The 18599-nt window shown below is 47.8% G+C and overlaps 1 protein-coding gene across 1 annotated transcript in view; it reads right to left on the reverse strand.

Annotated features, from left to right (window-relative positions):
• The window catches only part of ABHD12 (abhydrolase domain containing 12, lysophospholipase), a 40379-nt gene extending 27156 nt beyond the window's left edge, over positions 1–13223 (reverse strand). Inside the window, exon 1 of the mRNA XM_083828579.1 lies at positions 12945–13223. Within this exon, the coding sequence (XP_083684705.1) occupies positions 12945–13087 (143 nt within the window). The 5' untranslated portion in view covers positions 13088–13223. The remainder of the gene's footprint in view (positions 1–12944) is intronic.
• Between the last annotated feature and the right edge of the window lie 5376 nt (positions 13224–18599).

Here is an 18599-nt window from a genome sequence, read left to right on the forward strand (position 1 = left end):
ATTTGTCAAGCACTCGAACGCCACTCCACTCCCATTCATTGTTTAACCATAGGCTCCCTTCCAGAGCAAGGCTACTGATACACAGCAAAAATATTTTTTTAATTATTTTATTTATTTATTTATTTTACAATCCACTGGCTAACATAGTGGTGTTTTCAACCAGAGAATAAATTGTTACTGACACATGCCATGCCTGCCAAGGACAGGACGGGATTTACTGACTGTTACCAACGTTGCAAAAGGCAACTTGAGATTTCAGCTATTAAAGTGAGCTAGGGAAGTTGGGTACCTATTTGTTCTCTGACAGCCACCATAATTCAGGTACGAAACCGTCCGTAAATAAAACCAATAAAGCCTCTCACCCAACAGCGAGCCTTCCTAGGAAAAGCTGAGCGTGCCTGGGTGCGTTAAAAGCTGAATAAAGCTTTACCTGGTAGGCAGAGATAGCAAAAACTGAACCTCTGAATCTGGCTGAACTGCTTCTATTTGCACCTATGAGCAAGTGTAAGACAGTGGCAAACAAAACGCTTTCTAAATATCGACCTTAGAAGGCTAGGATGGAACAAGGCATCTGAGCCTCTGCCCGCCAAGGCTCAGCCCAGGACCAGCCACCTGCGCGGGGTATCGTGAACTCTGCCCTGCTGTTCCTCTTTTAATTAGAGGCAGAGCAAGGGGAGCAATGGGAGTAATAAGGCAGTGGAAAGCCAACTCATTTAAACCCTAAAGGTTTTCATTAAAAGACAGAAGAGAAAGGCGAGCCATGCTTTCTGAGAACGGTTTCAAATATGCAAGCTCCACCTCTAGCGCCTCGGAATACGCGGCAGGGATTTGTTGAACACCCATCACCAGCAGCGATGGAAGGCGAAGGTGTCCTGGCAGAGGGAAAAGCTTGTCAGACCTGCATCGCCCAGGAGCTGGAAGCACACCCACAAAACCTTTTATAGTAGCAGGAAATTCGAGGGGTTCCAAGCAGAGAAAAATTACTGCCAGCCATTGAAGTTTATTCTTTTCTTTGTTGATATTATAGCAAAAAACAAAAATCTTTCTTCTCCCCGCCCCCTTTTTTTATTTTTTGCTATTTCTGTAGGGCAGCAAACAGCTGTCGTAAGCAGCAGCTTATTTCTCTGTTCGTGGCAGCATCACAGTGTGAAAGCTGCACACACAGCTCCAGAGAAATTGTGGTCGTGTTTGCTGACAAGCAGCATATTTTGGCTAGATGCTCACCAGCACTTCCAGCATCCCACCCCTTGTTTTACATTAACAACAGCAATCAAATGCCTAGAGACTTCGCGTTACCTTACTGAATTTCTATCATATTTTTAATAAGAACAAAACCACAACACAATTAAAGCAGAGAAGTCCATTTGACAGGCTCTGTGCTGTTTTTTTCCCCACTTCCCACAGCAAACTGTCTACTCCCAAGCTCTTCCTTGAGGCTTTCTTACCCATTTTAGCCCCAAAGCAAGCCGTTGCACACAGGTCATCTCCTTTGGGCTGGGCTAAGGGCTTCAGGCAGCGTTGCTCCAACTATCTGAGCACAGATGAGGTTTGAAACTTGAAGCTCGCAAATTCCTCCGGCCCACCGCCTCATTGCCTAGCTCCCCTCTCACAGCACAGGCTCTCAGTCTGCTTCTGCACCTCCTCCTGACCACGAGCAAGTGAGAAGGCACTAACTTAAAGCAACCATCCCCAAGAAGGGTATCATCTTGCCAGTCAACATCTGGCTCTCTAAATAAAGGAGAGCACCTCAATGAACGGGGTTTTTATTTGGAAGGGGGCAAGCTCCCGATATCAAGACCTTAAAAACCAGCTTCAATTTTCAGAATAGGGAATGACCTCGGAGAGGAACTGCAGGAATCAAGACCGTGCTGCAGCAAGAAGGGGAACTGAGGTGGCAGCATGGAAGGTAAGGCAAAGGGGAAGGCGCTGCCCATCAGCTGACAGTGATGAAACGCCACGGAGGGTCAGGCAGGGTCTCGGGGAGCAGCAGGGAGAAAAGGAAGCCCACAAAGGCAGGGAAAGGTACACGAGGGCATGGCGCAAATGCCCAGAAATAGCAGAGCTGCCCTCAGGCAACGTACGGGCCTTGGGCACTGAAACACTTCTACAAAGAGCTGAGCAAATGAAGCCAGGTGGGGAAAGGCTCCCCAGGCACTCCCACACCCCACGGGATGGGGGCACAGGAGCTACACCTCACTTTCCCCCCCCCTCGAGCACCCATGCCTTGCATTCTCCTCTCAGAGCAATGATTTATTTGAAGTGCACACTGACCCACTGAACAACAGCCATGCTGCTTTTCAATACTTAGCTGGAAGGGCATTAGGCATTCGTGTTAATTGTGCGTGACAGCACTCACCTGAAAGCTGTGTTTTAAGAGGAAAGGAGCAGAGGCTTCTGTTATTTTAAGCACGCAGCAAACAATGAGTAATTACACCCTAGGCAATTGAACAATCGAGCGTTGGGACAGAAAAGCTGGCCTGGGGACTGGGGTTTTGAGCTTGTTGACTTGCTCTCAACGCATCTTGTGCAACAGCAGCTTTGTTTGCACCACAGCCTTTCCAGGATAAATCTTTTCGTTTAATTTCCCCGAGCAGGCTTCCTCCAGAGCTCCCCAGCAGCGCTGCTGACACTTATCAAAGCTGAAGTCACCCACGCGAGATTTTAGCCGAGCTTGGCACTGAGAATACCGCTGTGGTGCAAGCACGCTCCCTCCGCAATGTTTACTGAATTCTTAAGTTCTCCACTCATTTCACGGCCGACAGCTGGTTTATATTAAAGGCACAACCCTCGGCTAGTCCGTGAGCTGGGGAACACAAGGCTGTCTGAAAATGGAAGGGGAAAAAAAAAAAAAAAAGATAATCGAGAAAAGGCTTAAACAGCACTGGAAGTGCAAAACAGGAGCCTGAGAGCAGCTGAGAGGGGTTCTTACTGAAGCAGTGCCGCTCATTTCCCTCTCACACTCTCCTATATTGGGGTGCAAAAGCAAAGGGTGGAGAGTAAAACCAATTTAGATCTGCAAAACTCCACCCCAGTTCCTAACTGCAGCTGAACGGAGAGCCATTTGCCTGTTAACAGAGGGCCATAACTGAAAAAGCCAGTTCCCCTGCTCCCACGTAAACCTGTTCACATCCTGTACATCTGCCAGACCACCGTGTGTGCAGCAACAACAGGAACCCACGGGTTCAGACGCAGTTCCTATGGATACACATGTAGGAACAGGTCCACGTTTCCAAGCTGCGCAGCCTTGTGAACATGAAATCTTTTCCCACAGCGGTTTTTGGGAGACGGCCACCAGCCAGCCAAGCCTGGGAATTACCACTCCTGGCATGCTCGGTGGCTCTGGCTCTCTTTTAAAGCATCCGGGCAGCACTCTCACTTGTCTACAATTTCCTTCTAAATGCACAAAGATGGTCACCTCACGTTTGTCCATCTAAGCAGCCCTGCCTTTGCTGGCAGAGATCAGAAACCAATTTTCCTTGGAAACCTGCAGGAAGAAAAAAAAAAAAGCTTTTGTATTAGCAGCGATACAGCCACCTTTTAGATGCAGAGCACATCACCAGTGAAACATTTTGATTACAATGAGCCAACAGTTCCCTGTTAGAGGCACACAAGCGAATGGGAACATTAAACAATGCCAAAACATTACATATGCTGGCCATCAGCTGATCGCTGTCACATTTAGCTGGCAGTCACAGCGCCCTCTGAAATTGTGACCTGCTTAAAAAGGGAGGCTCGGTGAACAGTGCACGGCCGTGAAGCGACAGCCGTGATTAAAGAACGGATGCAGGAACAGAGACAGAGCTGCTGCCAGGCGCCGACATACCTTGAGCAGCAGGTTATTTTGCATGCAGCCAGGGAGATGAATCCATTCCTGCTTTCATCTGCGCTTTGTTCAAGGGTTCCCGCTGTAGGTATCGGCTTGGGGAGGGAAAAACTCCGCAAGGACGAAGCTTGGAAACTGAAGCTGACAACGAGAACCACAGCCTTCACTAATACTACAGAGATCTGAAGAGCCAAGCCAGGAAACACACCCAAGGACGGTGAAAAGCAGGTGTTGGCATATTTCTACTTAAACCCAGTGCAAACTGAATGTTTTGCAGCACTTTAGCTCAATCCACCGCAAAGCTTAAAGTGTATGTGCTCCCTGCTCTGGTAGGAACGGGGAAAGAGTGCTTTATGACAGGGACAGCACAAAGCTATCAGAACCTGAAAGAAAAGCTTATTCATCATGTTTCTGCTGGGTTTGCAGAGGATAGAACAGGGTATTTCCAATGACCGTGGCCAATTCGCAGATTTTATACCCAGCAGCACAAAACTGACCTTGTCAGCTTTGCTCCTGCTTCCTAAAGCTGCTCTGAAACCAATCGCAAAGAGAGAGATAGGACTGCTGTAGGGGAGAAAACAGAGCCAGGCTTCCTTTCGTGAGGATGCCGAGGCAGTCTAGAAATGCACTCGAGCACCTCGAACACCTTGCACACGCTTTCCTCCCCAAGCAAGGATGCTGCGAGCTGGAAGCCCTGACTGAAACAAACTCCGGTTACATCACCCTCATCTGCAGAAGCTTCGCTGTCTTGGAGCAGTCACCCCAGGGGAAGCTTTACCGCAAGGGGAAGGCAAATCAGCCTCTAGACGGGGTAAATATATTTGCTGTTCTCTGCTCTCAGCTTGCTTAAACCCCACTGAGAAGAAGTTTTCTTCCAAGCAGGTTTTTTTCCCCAGTTATGCCACATGAAGTACTTTATCCTGCCCACTGCCAGCAAGGAGAGATGAGACTCCACACGACCTCATTTCGAGTATCATTCAACAGCAATCTCTTCTGCAAGAAGAATTAAGCTGTACTTTCAGCTGCTGCAGACCTGACTTTAATACTACCATCCAGATGCTGCAGGAAGGAATATCTTGGCTGCCCTTCTTACGTGTCGTGCGGGACAGACAGGCAACACACGACAAGCGAAAGGCAAAGCCCACATTTTGGCCGGCCAACCAGCGAAGGAACACCAGTTCTCGCTATTCACACACTGCTCCTAGTAAAAAAAAATAAATAAAATGAGGCAGAGGTACCCGAAGAACACAGTCACCTCTTACCCGTCGTGACATGAGGGAACACCTCTGGGCTTGCACGAGGCTAAAAGAGCAATACCTGCCCTGTTATCCGTGCCTAAAGCCATTCAGCACACGTCCAGCCACGGCAGTGACTTACCACAAGTAGGCACATCGGCCACTCTGTCGGCAGAAGCTTGTTTTGGTTTTCTGTTATTAAAATAAACTCCCCAGACATTGAACTACTTACGCTATGCAACCCCGCATGCCCTCCGTTGGAAGGTTTTGTTTAAGATATTTGCTAGATTCAGAAGAGAACTTTGATGTCTGTTTCCCCCCCCCCCCACGCTTTTCTTTTGATTTCGAGAATTCTCTTTCTGCAATTTGATAATTGCTTTGAGCAAGGAGAGGGCAGCTGCGGGACATCTCAAATATTTTCTAATGTTTATTTTTAAAAGTCAAATTTCTGGCCCAGCCATCTTTTTTATTGCTTTAGCACTCAGTAAGAGTTATAACGTTAAAATAAATCTGGGTTAAACAAACAGTTTGATTTGAAAAGTAAACACAGACATCCTTCCTGTTAGCTCTGTTCAATAATCATAGTTTAAATGATCACGGCACTTAACGCGGGCTAAAAATAGGAAGCTCTGCTCACAAGTTTAATTGCCTTCATTAAAGCAGCAGACTTCTGAAGCTGAGTGTTTGACCAACACTGCTGGGAGACAGCGAGAAGCAAGGTGGGCTGCAGCCTTCAGGGCTGGTGCCCACGGGCAGAGGTGACCACGCAGCGTGACTCCACGCCGTGCCCGGCACCCACCCCATGGCTGCGGGCTCGGTGCTCTCCCCTGCATCTCGCCTGGCTCCCGGTGAACTTTTGGCTATTTCACCAGCTGCCCCGGGCTGCTGACTTGCCCTGCTTGCTACCTCATCCTCCCGGTTTTACCGGCAGTAACCATCTCTGCTCTGCTACGGTTGATACACAAATTACACACCCTTCAGCCCGGGGATCAATCCCCAGCTGTCTCTCTGCCCGAGCTGCTTTCCAGTACAGCTAACGTGCTCTCCATTAGCAATGCAAGCCCTTTAAATAAAACAAATAAACTGCGGTACAAAGTCAAGCGCTTTGGAGAAACAATTCTACCAATTGTGCTTCCATCAGCTGGGCCATAATCTTGACAAACCTGTCGCAGTTTACACTTGCCTTCCAAAGGGCCAATCTACTTTCATCAGTATATGCATTTAGCTGCTAAATCTTCTTCCCCTGAATCACAAATTAACTCTTACCATTAAAATTGCACAGACTCCACGTCAGGCTAATGACTTTAAAGTCTCCTCGGTCTCCTGTTACCCTTTTAAAACACCAGAAGTACTCTCCCTTAATCTTCTTGCGGTACTGATTCAGTCACAGCCACATTAACATAGTGCTCTCACGTTACAGCCCTAGTGAGCCTTCCTTGCTTGCACTCCCTCGCCCTGGGTGTCAGAAGCCATCCACCACTGCAACACCAACAACGTGACGTTCCCAGCACAGCTTCTCACAGCATTTCCAAAACCCAGGGATTTCTAAGGGAATCGTGGTAGAAGCCTATTAATTAATTTCACATCCTGATACGGTTGCCAAAATAACATGACCCACCCTTCAGGCCTGCAAGGATAAGGTAAATTAGCTGTAGCCTCCTAAAGGAACATCACAGTAGCACGGTGCCTTTAGAAGGAAACTGGACTCAGCAGGCAGGACAGGACCCTCATTAGCAGCAGAAGTCTTGCTTGGGTGTACCAGGCCTCTTGCTTGTGCCACAGCAGCAGATCCTGCAGAGGAAATGGTGCCACCATCATTAACTTTCATTAAAACCCCACAACGTTGCTTTCAACAAAAAGGAATCCGTATTAGCACATCCTGGAGAAAACCTACAGACTCGCCATGATGACCTGGGACTGCATTTGCAGAGAACTACATTCCTGGCTAGGCAACTCCAAGCCATTTATAGCATGAAAGCAAGTCATCTTCCGAAATGAGCTGGTCGTAAGTAGGCCATTGATCCTCTGTGCAAGAACAGGCTGGATGTAGATGCGGGGATATCGGAGGCAAAAATGACTTCCAGAAGGAAAAGCACGTACTGGATGCCGAGGAGTTGTGCTGATGTTGAAGCTCAGTTTAGCTCGCGCAGCACAGCATCGCACCAACTGACAACACAGCCCCTGGTTATAGTCACTGGTATGACCTCACCGGTATAACCAGAGGAACCCAGAGCAGCCAGCTGAGAAGAAAGGACAGAAAACTTTGGGATAACGCTGAGAAGATCCTGATCTCCACAAAGACATCTTCACTCCGGGGGTGACTAGAAAGTCCTCTTGGTCCCAGGAGTTACCCAGAACTGCACCTATACTGGGAAATTTAGGTATACCGAAACAAGCAGAGCCCTACAATTTATACAGCTCCTAAGCAGAAGAGAGACTTATAAGAATTACAAAGCAGCAGCGATTAATAATAATGCAGTAATTAATAATTCAGACATAAGCTATCAAAGCAGAACAACTGAACCCAGGGGCCCAAGTGATGTCAGAAGGATGGCGTTGCACTGAAATTGAGTTCGAGGAGACCCACACAAAACTCGGATATAACCCGAGAGCAAACGGTCTGCAGAGTCTGAAGCAAGCGTGCTCAAGCAGGGTTCTCTGAGAGAAACGTGGGGAAAACACTCAGGGACTGTAGGATGACATAGCATGAAGCAAATGCAGCAGAAAAGTGCTGTGCTCTATTACAGAAAATCCAGAGACTCACAGGAAGATTGGATACGAGGAAAGAAATTTTAGATCATATAGAAAGATCTGCAGCAGAACGCTAGGAGTCCCAAGAGATGATTGAAAGAGTTTTGTGTTTTCTGTTTAACACAAAAAACAAATTCAGTGATGAACACGATGGAAACAGGCTTCAACGGTACACAGCGAAGCACAGAATTGTCAGGCACGTATCAACACGATGGCCTCACAAATCAGTAAGACAAGAAAAAAAAACAGAACACTAACAGAATGCACCTAATAACTCTTCCACATTGCAGGGAGTCTTGCTATTTCAGCTGTATGAATTACACATCTCTGAAGAAAAGAGGGAGATGAGCATAAGGAAAGAGAAATTTAAGAGGTGCAATCCCCAAAACCGGTTAACCTGCAAGCAGCTCAGAGGCACTCACAGTCATAAGCTGTCCACGTGGCCGACAACGACGCCTGGCTTTGGACCCAGCCGCTGAGTTGCCATCCATGGGACAGCCAGCCAGATGTGTGGCAGTAATTACACAATCCCAGTTTTGACAGATCCTAGCAAAACATTACTGTGTAACCTCCTCAAAGAGAAATTGTAGCAAAAACAGATAAATAAACAGAAAACCACAGAGCAAGTTGTTTGTACACCCAGATGAGGAACGGTGTCTCAACCTGTACTCACTGTGAAAGAAGGCACGGGCAAGAAACTGGAAACCATTTTATAGCTCCTTTGTGAACTTTGCCCAAGAACAACTGAAAAAGCAGAGACTACTCAGAAGGAAGGTGGAATTGGTGAAAAGGTTACGTGACCGCTGAGACTTCCCCATACAAGCAGCACCTCTTCTCCTTGAAGAACACTAGCAAGGTTTGACCTTAAGACAGCAACTGAAGGGAAAAGATGGCAAAAAACTTAATGGGAAAAAGATTCTTAAGGAACATACAGTAAAATTCAGCCGTATCAGAGGGAACGGCGCCAGACTGCAGCAGCAGCCTTCAGCCTCACAGTCTTCATCATTTTACTGTATTAAAAAAAAAACAAAACACAAAAAGTACTGTAAGATGACTTTCTCCCCTTCCAGAGAAAGGCTGAGAAAACTGTGCACAAGGCAAGCACAGGCGATTACAGTCAAACTGAAATTACACCAAATTGTCGTATGTTCAGACAAAAAGAGATCTAGATTGTGGGATCCATGGGTTGGACGGCCAGAGGAAGGCTGCCAAAAATACACCTTGCGGGGACTTGAGCCAGGAATAGGGGCCACTAAGGGTGAAGACAGCCGAGATAAGTGAAGAGACAGCCTGGAGGACAGCAGGCTTCTCCAGAGATGCAGCAGCAAGACAAAAATATCAAGGTACAGAGCTTACACATATGGGGTTTTCAGCTTATCACTGCTTCACAGCACGGAAAGAGACAGAACTAAGTTTTATCATTAGCAGCGTAGAAGACTACGGAATGACAATTAAATACTTCAGGTCTATAGTCTGACTATCGACTGGGACTAATGAGGTACAAATAAGGACTAAGGCATGGGAGAGAAGGGTAATATTCATGTGACCATTTGCCTCCAGGATCAGGGTTCAGCAGAAATGAGATAGGAGAATTTGCTTTGATACCAAAGCCATTATTAAAAGCTTGCCTGGCTTTCTTTATTCTCCTTGCTCTCGCACAAAGGGCTTTCTATACCTAAGGCTATTCAAACGCATTTCCTCAAAACATCACGGCCACTGATCACAAAAACGGGTTACAGCAGCAGCCTTGCAACCACCCTTCAAGCATGAACCCGCTGTGATTGCTATCCCCAAAACACTGCGCTACCTTAATAACCAGCCAGCGGGTACTTTAAACCGCCAGGTGGAAAACGCATCATAACACCAATATTACAGGAATGGCTACCCACACAAAACATACGTACCGGGGAATCCAGGTACCATATGCTGTTTCTTTAGCACCGCAATATTGCCTATAATAGCTTCAGACAAAATGTGTCAGTTTCTTTAAAAAACTAATTGTTCACTGACTGTTGAAGCAGCTACTGCTCTTAGATAGTCATTACATTGTATTTACCACTATGTTTGGAAGAATAACAGAAACACCTGTATTTGTTCCTTTCCGTTTGTAAACCACTTAAGAAAAGCCACATTAACTCCAGCATGCACTCACCTAAACCACATAAATCTTATTTATCAGATACCCATCTCCATTATATGCACACGCGCGCACACGCTCTTTGTAACAGTAGTTCAAATGCACGGCCACCTCTTCAGAATGAATTTCAGCTCTCGGATGAATGAGCACAGCGTGATGATATGTCTGAACCAAAACAGAGGGACAAATACGGTGCTAGTGAAAAATAAAAAATACTGTTGAAAGCATAAGTAGTGCTTACATTTGCTGTTACAGTGCTATTTAGCCTCTGCTGAGGCACTGGACACAAACAGAAAGCCCTGCTGGGGAAGTGCACATGCCCTGGTCACCACTGCAATTACAAACCCTGATCCTGCTGCCCCCGTAGCCCCCCACGCTCCACAGCCACAGGATCTGCCACGGACACCTCAGGCTACTGTGGGGTTGGTTTGCTTTTCTAAACAGTGGTTCGTGTCATTTTCAAAGACGAGATGAAAAGCCACATCCAGAGAGACCTACGTAACAGCTGTATGAAATGCAGGCAGCCCCAGTTCCCCCGAACACAGAACCCACAGCCACGAGAAGCGCTGATTTTAACTATCTCAACAACAAGGATGTTGCTAGGAATAGCTTGCTGCAGTACTAATCCCCAGCTCCTGATACCACATCACCTCCGCCAGCCCAGCAACCCCGCCTCAGCCAGTTTTCACCTCTTTCCAGCTTCCGTGAGCTGGGAAGTAAAACCGAAGAAGCACGCTGAAAAACAGCAACACAATCAAATATTCATTTTATATCCAGTGGTATAATGAACACTGCAATAACAGCGCAACTTTGCAAACTAAAACAGGAGGATCCAGGTGATCATACTGCAATTTGTTGGCTATATAACTGACGACTGCCAGAATACCCCCCCCAAGGGAGGTCTGTTGTATATGTACCCTCCTCTTGTGCTCTTCCTGAAACACCCACTGCTACCTGCTGCCAAAGGTGGGACAGGGGGCTAGGCAGCCGTCTGACCTGACTCAGGGTGGTTGTCCTGGACAACACCGTTAATCTCTGGGCATCATACCCTCTTCTACCTGGACCTCCTGTTCCTGCAGGCTAAGGTTCATACTTCAGCGGTGTATTTGCTGTCCTGCAGAAAACATAACCAGAGGGTATTAGCAGACCCAGACATCTCGCCTGCAAAACACCATCTGAAGGCTCACGGGATGAAGCAGTCAAAGGAGGTCCACTGAAAGTCAGTAAGAAGGACAAAATACCAGGAGAGCAGAAAAAAGTAACAGAAGTATATAAGCAAGTGATTGTTCCACTTTGCGCTTTTACTCGGTTGCAAACAAACACCATTTTTGCAACACTGCACAGCATGGTCACTGAGATTTTATTTATTTTTTTTATTTATTTAAACGTGGAAGAGGGAAAGTGTGCTCCAAACAGATAAGGCTTTCCTACAACATCAAGAGTTTGATAAACACTGCTGTATAAGGAATACAGGACTAAACACACAAACAAAAAAAGGTTCAAAACGCATACAGGACTTCAAGAATTTCTGAAACAGGCTTCAAAGGCTCAACACAGAGAAAAGTAAGGACAACTTGCCTGCTGACCATTTTTAAAAGCGCTGAAGGAGAAATAAATGCAAGAAAACTTTCCACAAGGAGCGTATTTTCCCTGCTTTTAGTTTGGCCTTCCCAATGCTACATTTCTAATGGCTGTGCCTGGTGACCGCTTCCACCAAGCACCTCCCTGCCAGGCCACACCAACAGCCTGCCCTGCACGCTCAGGACCTGGTCAGAGCCCGCCACTGACATAGCGCTTCTGCTTCAGTAAGAAGTACTTTGATGCTATTCGCGATGCTGACAAAGCGATCGAGCCATCACTTGATTACCATTAGTCCTAGAAGTTATCCACTTCAACAAACGGAATAAATATGCTGATTTTTTTAAGTTATTATAAAAGCAGAGCACTGACAGAGTCTGATCTATTGCATGGTCATTAAAACAGAGAGATCAACCCAGCGCCATTTTCAATTACCAAAAGCTCGTCATAACGCGAACAGAGCGCTCCCAAAGGTTTACCTCCAGGGCATAAAAACAAATAGCTATTACCCATCAAGATTAATAACAACTCTTTAAGGGCTCTGTCATTGAACACAACATTTTCCTGCTGATGACGTAGATTTTTGTCATCTTCAAATGTTAAATTTTGTCTAAGAGAACAGAAAGAGTGTCTGAAAATTTACCAGAGGAGCAGCCACGTGAGCTCATTTTCTAGAAATCTGTCGACTGCCTTTGGATGTTTATAGGCTGCTGTATTCCTGAAGCACAGCAATTTGGCATCAGCAACCCAAACCACACAGCCACCGTGATCATTAAATATTCTTCGCACTTAGGAAAAACGCAACCGAAGGAAAAGCACTGTGCTGGCGCCGAGGTGCCTCAAGGGTTGCGTCTTTTCCCTCTCTACCCTTCGAAAGCATCAGTGAGTCTTCACATCCCCCTGAAATGTTGCACGAAGGCGGCTCCAGCTTATAAGCATCTTCTCTCGTGACAGATTTTTGTTTGTACCGAGGGGCACAAGCGTTCTCCTAGCACAACTGCGTAAATACCTGCAAAATGTTCAAAACGCTAACGCAGCTAGACACTTTACTTGTGCAGCCGCGTAGATAAGCTTCCTCTACCCTCACCTAAATCCCACTCACTGTTTTTTTTTACAAAAAAAAAAAAAAAGCAAAGCCCACACACCTCCCTGCCTGACAGGACTCCGCGCCCAAGGGACTCTACGGGGCCGTGCGCAGGTACCAACCCCAGCCCCTCCCGGCTCTCGGCGGCCAGATCTCTAATTAATTCTCAAATTAACGACACCCCGAGACCCCCGAACACCACGCACCCCCCCGGGGCTCCCCTCAGGGCCGGCCCCATCCCGGGGCACCGCGGCAGGGCAGCGCCCGGCGCCCGGTCAGGGCACCCCCGGGGGAGGCGCGGCGCTCGGTGCCGGTGCCGCTCGCCCCGGTGCTCACCTGCCGAGCGGTCGCTTCATGCCCGTGTCGGCGGCGGCGGGCAGGCGGAGGCTGTGCCTCAGGCTGCAGCCTTTGTCGAGCGGCGCGGGCGCGGCGGCGGCGCGCTCATGCTCCACCGTGACCGACTCGTTGCGTTTCCTCATGCCGGGGAGGAGGGGGGCGGCGGCGATGGTGGTCCGGGACGGCGGAGACGGCAGCCACGGCTCCCCCCGAGCAGCCACCGCCGCTGCTCTCTCAGCGCCGTGCTCGCCCCAGCTCCGCCCCCGTTAATCTCCGCCTCCGGAGCCGGGCCGAGGACAAAGGCGCCGCTCGCCCGCACCGCGGATGGCCGCCGCCCCCTCTCCGCGCCGCCATCTTTACTGCGGGCACTGCGCGCCCGCCGCCATTTTGTTGGCGGCCTGAGGCGAGGCCCCGGGTGGGCTCGGTTCCAGGCGGCAGCATGGTGAAGTGTCCTCTGAAACATAAATCAGCCTTAGCAAAGTTTAGGATACAATTGCCCCCCTCATATGTTCCCTCTAGCCCTCTGGGAAGCTTACAGTAGCATATGAGGAAACATCTTTATGTGTTGATCTCTTCGTCTCCACAGACATGCAAAGGCGATGCTATGTTGCCACAGAGCTCCCCTACGCACATGGCAATTTTCCACTGCAATGATTAGCAGCAAAAAAAGGAACAAATAAAACATCCCTTCCGGTACCAGCAGTAGCTAGTGACTAAAATATCCGTATTCTAGTAATGCGCTGCAGAAAACTGACATGCTTACGTACCCCATTTCCTACTGCCGCTGCTGCGTACTGAATGCCAGGCTGGTCCATCGAGGTACCTTGTATGTTCTCGTAAAGTGAAAAAGTGGAAAAATTCCTAGAAAACAGACCTCTTCAGACCTCAGCTATCATACATCCATTTCTTCTGTATTGCTGCAAACTGATCCCATACCTGGAACATACCTGGAGATTCCAGGTAAATACAGCATTATAATCCCGGGAGCAAAATCAGGACCAAAAAGGAGGAAGCTGTTGATAAAATACAAGCCTCAGCTATCTTAGCAGTATGGATAGCTACCAGAAATTGCTCTCTAATCTGCTGATGTCTGCTTTGTTAAGTCCCTGGAAGTTTCTCCTACCATTTGTGACCTTTTAGGGATTTTCTCTCAGCCAAAGCATAATTTCTAAAACTTTCAGGCAGGCTTTTGGAAATATCAGCGATTCTTGTGCATGCTTTGAACAGCAGAGTGTCCTTTTTTTTCCCTCAGCTTTTGCCTTATTCCCTGCATCTCGTTGGGAAGGCTCACAGCTGCAATTGGGATTGTTAGCCATGTGTTCGGACATGTGGTGACAGCAAGTCGTGAGTGGCAATCATTCCTCAAGCCGGCACTTCAAAAGCTGTATTGGGCTCCTTAGGAGTGACAAGGCAGTCCTGCGAAGATAGAGCTGCAAGCTGCCTGACAGGCTTTGGTATGAGGAGGATGGTCTCAGGTGTCATAAATCCTCTGAAATGACTGAGAAAATTTATTACCAGGAAGGTCAAGTAAGGAAGATTACTTGAAAGTCTATATTTATGGCATGGGTCCTAATAACGACTGGCGTTCTCTCTGTGCTAGAAAGAAGGCAAGCAAATATTTTCTTGTAGTGACCTTAAGCCATTCTCAGCATTTCTGAAGGCTTCCTTAACTAGGTACAAGTATAAACAGGCATTTGTTTGGTCTCTCCCATCATATCAGATTGTTAAGATTTAGAAATCACCACGTCATCTTTTTTTTTTTTTTTTTTTAAGTTTAATGTCTGCTGTACTGCTAGTACATAATTTATAGAATATGAGAGAGGTTCTCCCATTTGGGATCAGTACTTATCCTTCTTGCCTATTGTAAGAGATGAATGTGGCATCATAAATTTGCCCACTCACAGAAATCAATGCACAGCATCCATTCTTAATCCCAACCTGTGGACTTGATGGGAGTGGTCAATGCAAGGGTCACCTACAAACCATACTACTGCTGCTGTTACAGGCAAGCTAGGGTGAAATTTTACTGTCTGCGGTCACCAAATACTTCATCTGAACAATGCAAAACAGCCTGGGGAATGTGCTGCCACAGGATTTCTTAGCAGCCAGTAACTCCATGTGGTTCTACAAAGAGAATATGTACAGGAAGAACAGGAAAATCCAGTCAGAGAAAAAGTTGAGAAAGAATTTGATATTTCTTAGCTCAGGGCACAAACGAAGATTATAGGAGAGCTCTAGTAGAAACTATCCCTATGGGCAAGGACACCTTCCGTGAGGTTTCTGTGTGTCTGGAATGATCTGGAAGAGGTGTGGATACAGGCCATAGGGCAAGGACACAGCCTGCTGGACTGCAGCTATGCCAGTCTCCTTCCTACCCTGTATTCTTCCCAGGCAGCTGCACCTGAAGATGGAAAGCAAAGGACAGCAACTGAGCACAGGTCATAAGTAATATTAGCAAGAGAAGGGATGATAGATGTGTTTGGCTGTGGATGAAGCTCTTAAAGGTCTCCACAAAGGACAAAACCCAGAGAAGAAGACACTGAAGGAACACAAAAAAAAGCCAGGAGAAAATTCTGGTGAGAAGACTACTGGGGGATAAGTCTCTGGAAAGCACAAGGCTATTCAAAGCAGCAGAGCAAACAGAAAAGGCAAGGACAAAGCCACGGCTGAGGATGAGGTGCTTGAAAGGGGGCAAAAGCCAATGAGAAGAGACTCAAAGCAGAGCACAAGGAGGCTACACTGCCAAGAAAGGCAGCAGTACCTCTCAAAATCTACAGAGACCTGCTAGGAGGACAGACACACACAGCTTTCTGTTCCCCAAGCTGCTCCTCTCTGGGAGGACAAGGAGGGAAACCTGATGCTACAAGTAAATTACGCTCTTTTCTTAAGCATCAATCAAGGCAGAAATGCTTTAGCTTAGGTTGCTTGTGCACGTTTGTGCTTGATGGGCAGTGTGAGGGCTTTGCAGCACCACAGCTGGCTCCCACTGCAGGTGCCTGGAAGCAACCCCACACATACTACCTCCATCACTGGAGCATTAGCGGCACTTCAGGAATTGCTGTACTGCCAGCAGGCATCAGGGAATTCTGTCCAGGCACATGCAAAGCTCAGCTGACCTCTGGAAAAATATTTTTCCCCAGGTATGGCTGAATAAATACCATTTGTACAGTTCAATGTCATCTCTGCTTACAGCCTCGCTGCCAGACTTGTAAGCGTGACTTTGCCGGGTGTTTTGTCTTTGTCATAATGGGGAAGGCATTGCTGTATATAATAGACTCAAGGAAATTTTCCCCATGCGTCTAGCTAGGTTTGTTTAACTGGTGAGTTTGAAAACATTGACCCCATGTTTAGCTCTCTTCAATAGAGAAGATTGATGGGAATCTTCTACCCAGATGTATTGTTATTTGTTCCAGACGCAGAAGGCATTCAGGGTACTCTGATAAAGCCATAGGCTGATCCTAGGTCACATTTAGCTCCTTCCTCTGCAGTGCAGTATGCATTTCCAAGGGCACGGGACAGTTCTGCAGAATCCAGATGACAGAGGAAAACACAAACGCATCTCAGTCCAGCTCTCGCAGGCAGTCTGCTGGCCAGGTGACAGAACTACAGCCTGGAACAGCCAAGCTCAGTCTCATCAGCTGGGTTCCTAGCGAAGCACAAGAGAACTCAGCATTTCCCTTGTCCCACTCCAAGCTAGGCCTGGGAAGTTGTAAGTTAAGAAGTAAACCATCTGGGAATCATTTCTACTTACCTGCCTGCTTGGGTAATATTTCAATCTGTGTGTTTGAAGATGTCCAAAAGGCTTCTCTCCAGAGTTTTCTCTTTGCTGACCACCTTGCCTGCCAGTGCCAGTGCTCCTGCTGAAGCACCTCTGGCACACCCCTGTGCCTCGTTTTACTCCCCACTGATGCATCACGTCCCATCTGAGAGTGTGCCCTGTGCCTGTGGCTGCTGCGCAGCGCAGAGCTTGCACAGCTGGAATTACACCGACAGCCTGTAAATATCCGTGCTTAAGTTCAAAGAGCTACTTCCCATCTCCCAGAAGTGCTGGCACTCCAGAACCCCTGTGTTCTGGAGTAAGTCTGTGGTTCCGAGAAATTCAGTGCCACAAAGTGGGACCTTCGAAGCAGACACCTGTCTGTCACCTAGTGAAGGGACATGCTCAGGGACATAGAGTAGGGCCAAGGACGCAGTACGGGTTTCCAAGTAACAAGCTCACGTACTCACACAAAGCAGGCTGCAGACAAAATGTTCATCTGCTTGAAGCCTGAGTTATCCATACCACAGGCTTAGCTAAAGTGAACTGGAGTTTTTTTACCTCTTGCACCAGCCAACAGTCAGCAAGCACCTCAAAACGCAACTTTGAAAAAAATCTCAACTTTGTTGACCCTACTCTCTTACTACAGCAAAAAATGTATCTTGCTCTGCAACAACATATCTGTCTGCTTCTGCAAATGTCGCACACGCTGCAATATGAATTTTGGAAGTGCCCAAATGTCGGTGGCTGTAAAAGTGGCTTGGCCACTTCGAAGACAGGACAGACGTCTCCTGGTGTTGCTGCAAGCCATCAGTCTCATTGCTTCAGTAATGGAGGATACGTGGCACTGAAACCACGCAGATCAAAATACACATCCTGCAAGAGGCTGCTGAGGACTAGCTAAGCTGTTTGTGGGCTCTACTGGAGCAAGTTATGATGTGCTGCTCTGCTGTGAGGGATTAGCTGACCGGTGGACCATCACAAGGTGCGGGTGTGTCATTCATACGCCTTGTTCCTCACCTCGGTTTTCAGTGAACCTCTTCCAGATGCTACAGATATGCCAAATTTATCTCCAGGAAGACGAGTGCACGTAGTGCTGAAGTCTGCCAGCCCTGCCACCTGGCTGCCTCCCCCAGCAAGTGAGGGTTGCTCTGTGTGGGGATGGGGAGAGACGAGGCCTGTCACCCATGGGTCGGGGAGCTTGTGGGCAATGCAGCATCATCCTGGAAACAAGCGGGCTGCTCTGTGCAGCAGTCGCCTGTAGATGGCTGTAGTCCCACGTGGCACTGAGGTAGGCTGCAAGGGAAGGCTTTGCACCAGGTCAGCAGCCACAAGGAAACTTTCTGACCTTTGCTGGCTTCAGGGATAGCAGGCCCCTGAGGCTGGAGGGAATGTCTGGAGTAAGGAAGAGTCATCGCTGGGAGAAGAGCATCAGGCCAAGGAACATTGAAACAAAGTGGACAGAGACAAGTCCACAGGACCTGGTGGCACACACACGTGAGTGCTGAGGGAGCTGGCTGATGCCCTTACAAAACCACTCTCAATGCTCTGTGTAAGGTCATGGTGATGAAGAGAAGCTCCTGAGGACTGGAAGAAAGCTCATCTCACTGCCCTCTTCAAGAAGGGAAAAAAGGAGGATCCAGGGAACTACCAACTGGTCAGCCTTTTCCTGATCCCTGGGAAGGTGATGGAGCAAGTAATGCTGGAAAGCATTTGAGATGCATGGAAGACAAGGTGATCAGGAGTAGTTGCCATGGATTTATGAGGGAGAAATAATGCTGAGGCAACCTGATGGCCTTCTACAATGAGATGACTGGTTTGGTGGGTGAGGGGAGAGCAATGAATGTTGCTTCTCTTGACCTGAGAAGGGCTTTCAACACTCCAGTGAGAGCATCACA

The sequence above is a fragment of the Anser anser genome (genome assembly GCF_964211835.1).
Source record: "Anser anser genome assembly, chromosome: 3".
NCBI lineage: Eukaryota > Metazoa > Chordata > Aves > Anseriformes > Anatidae > Anser > Anser anser.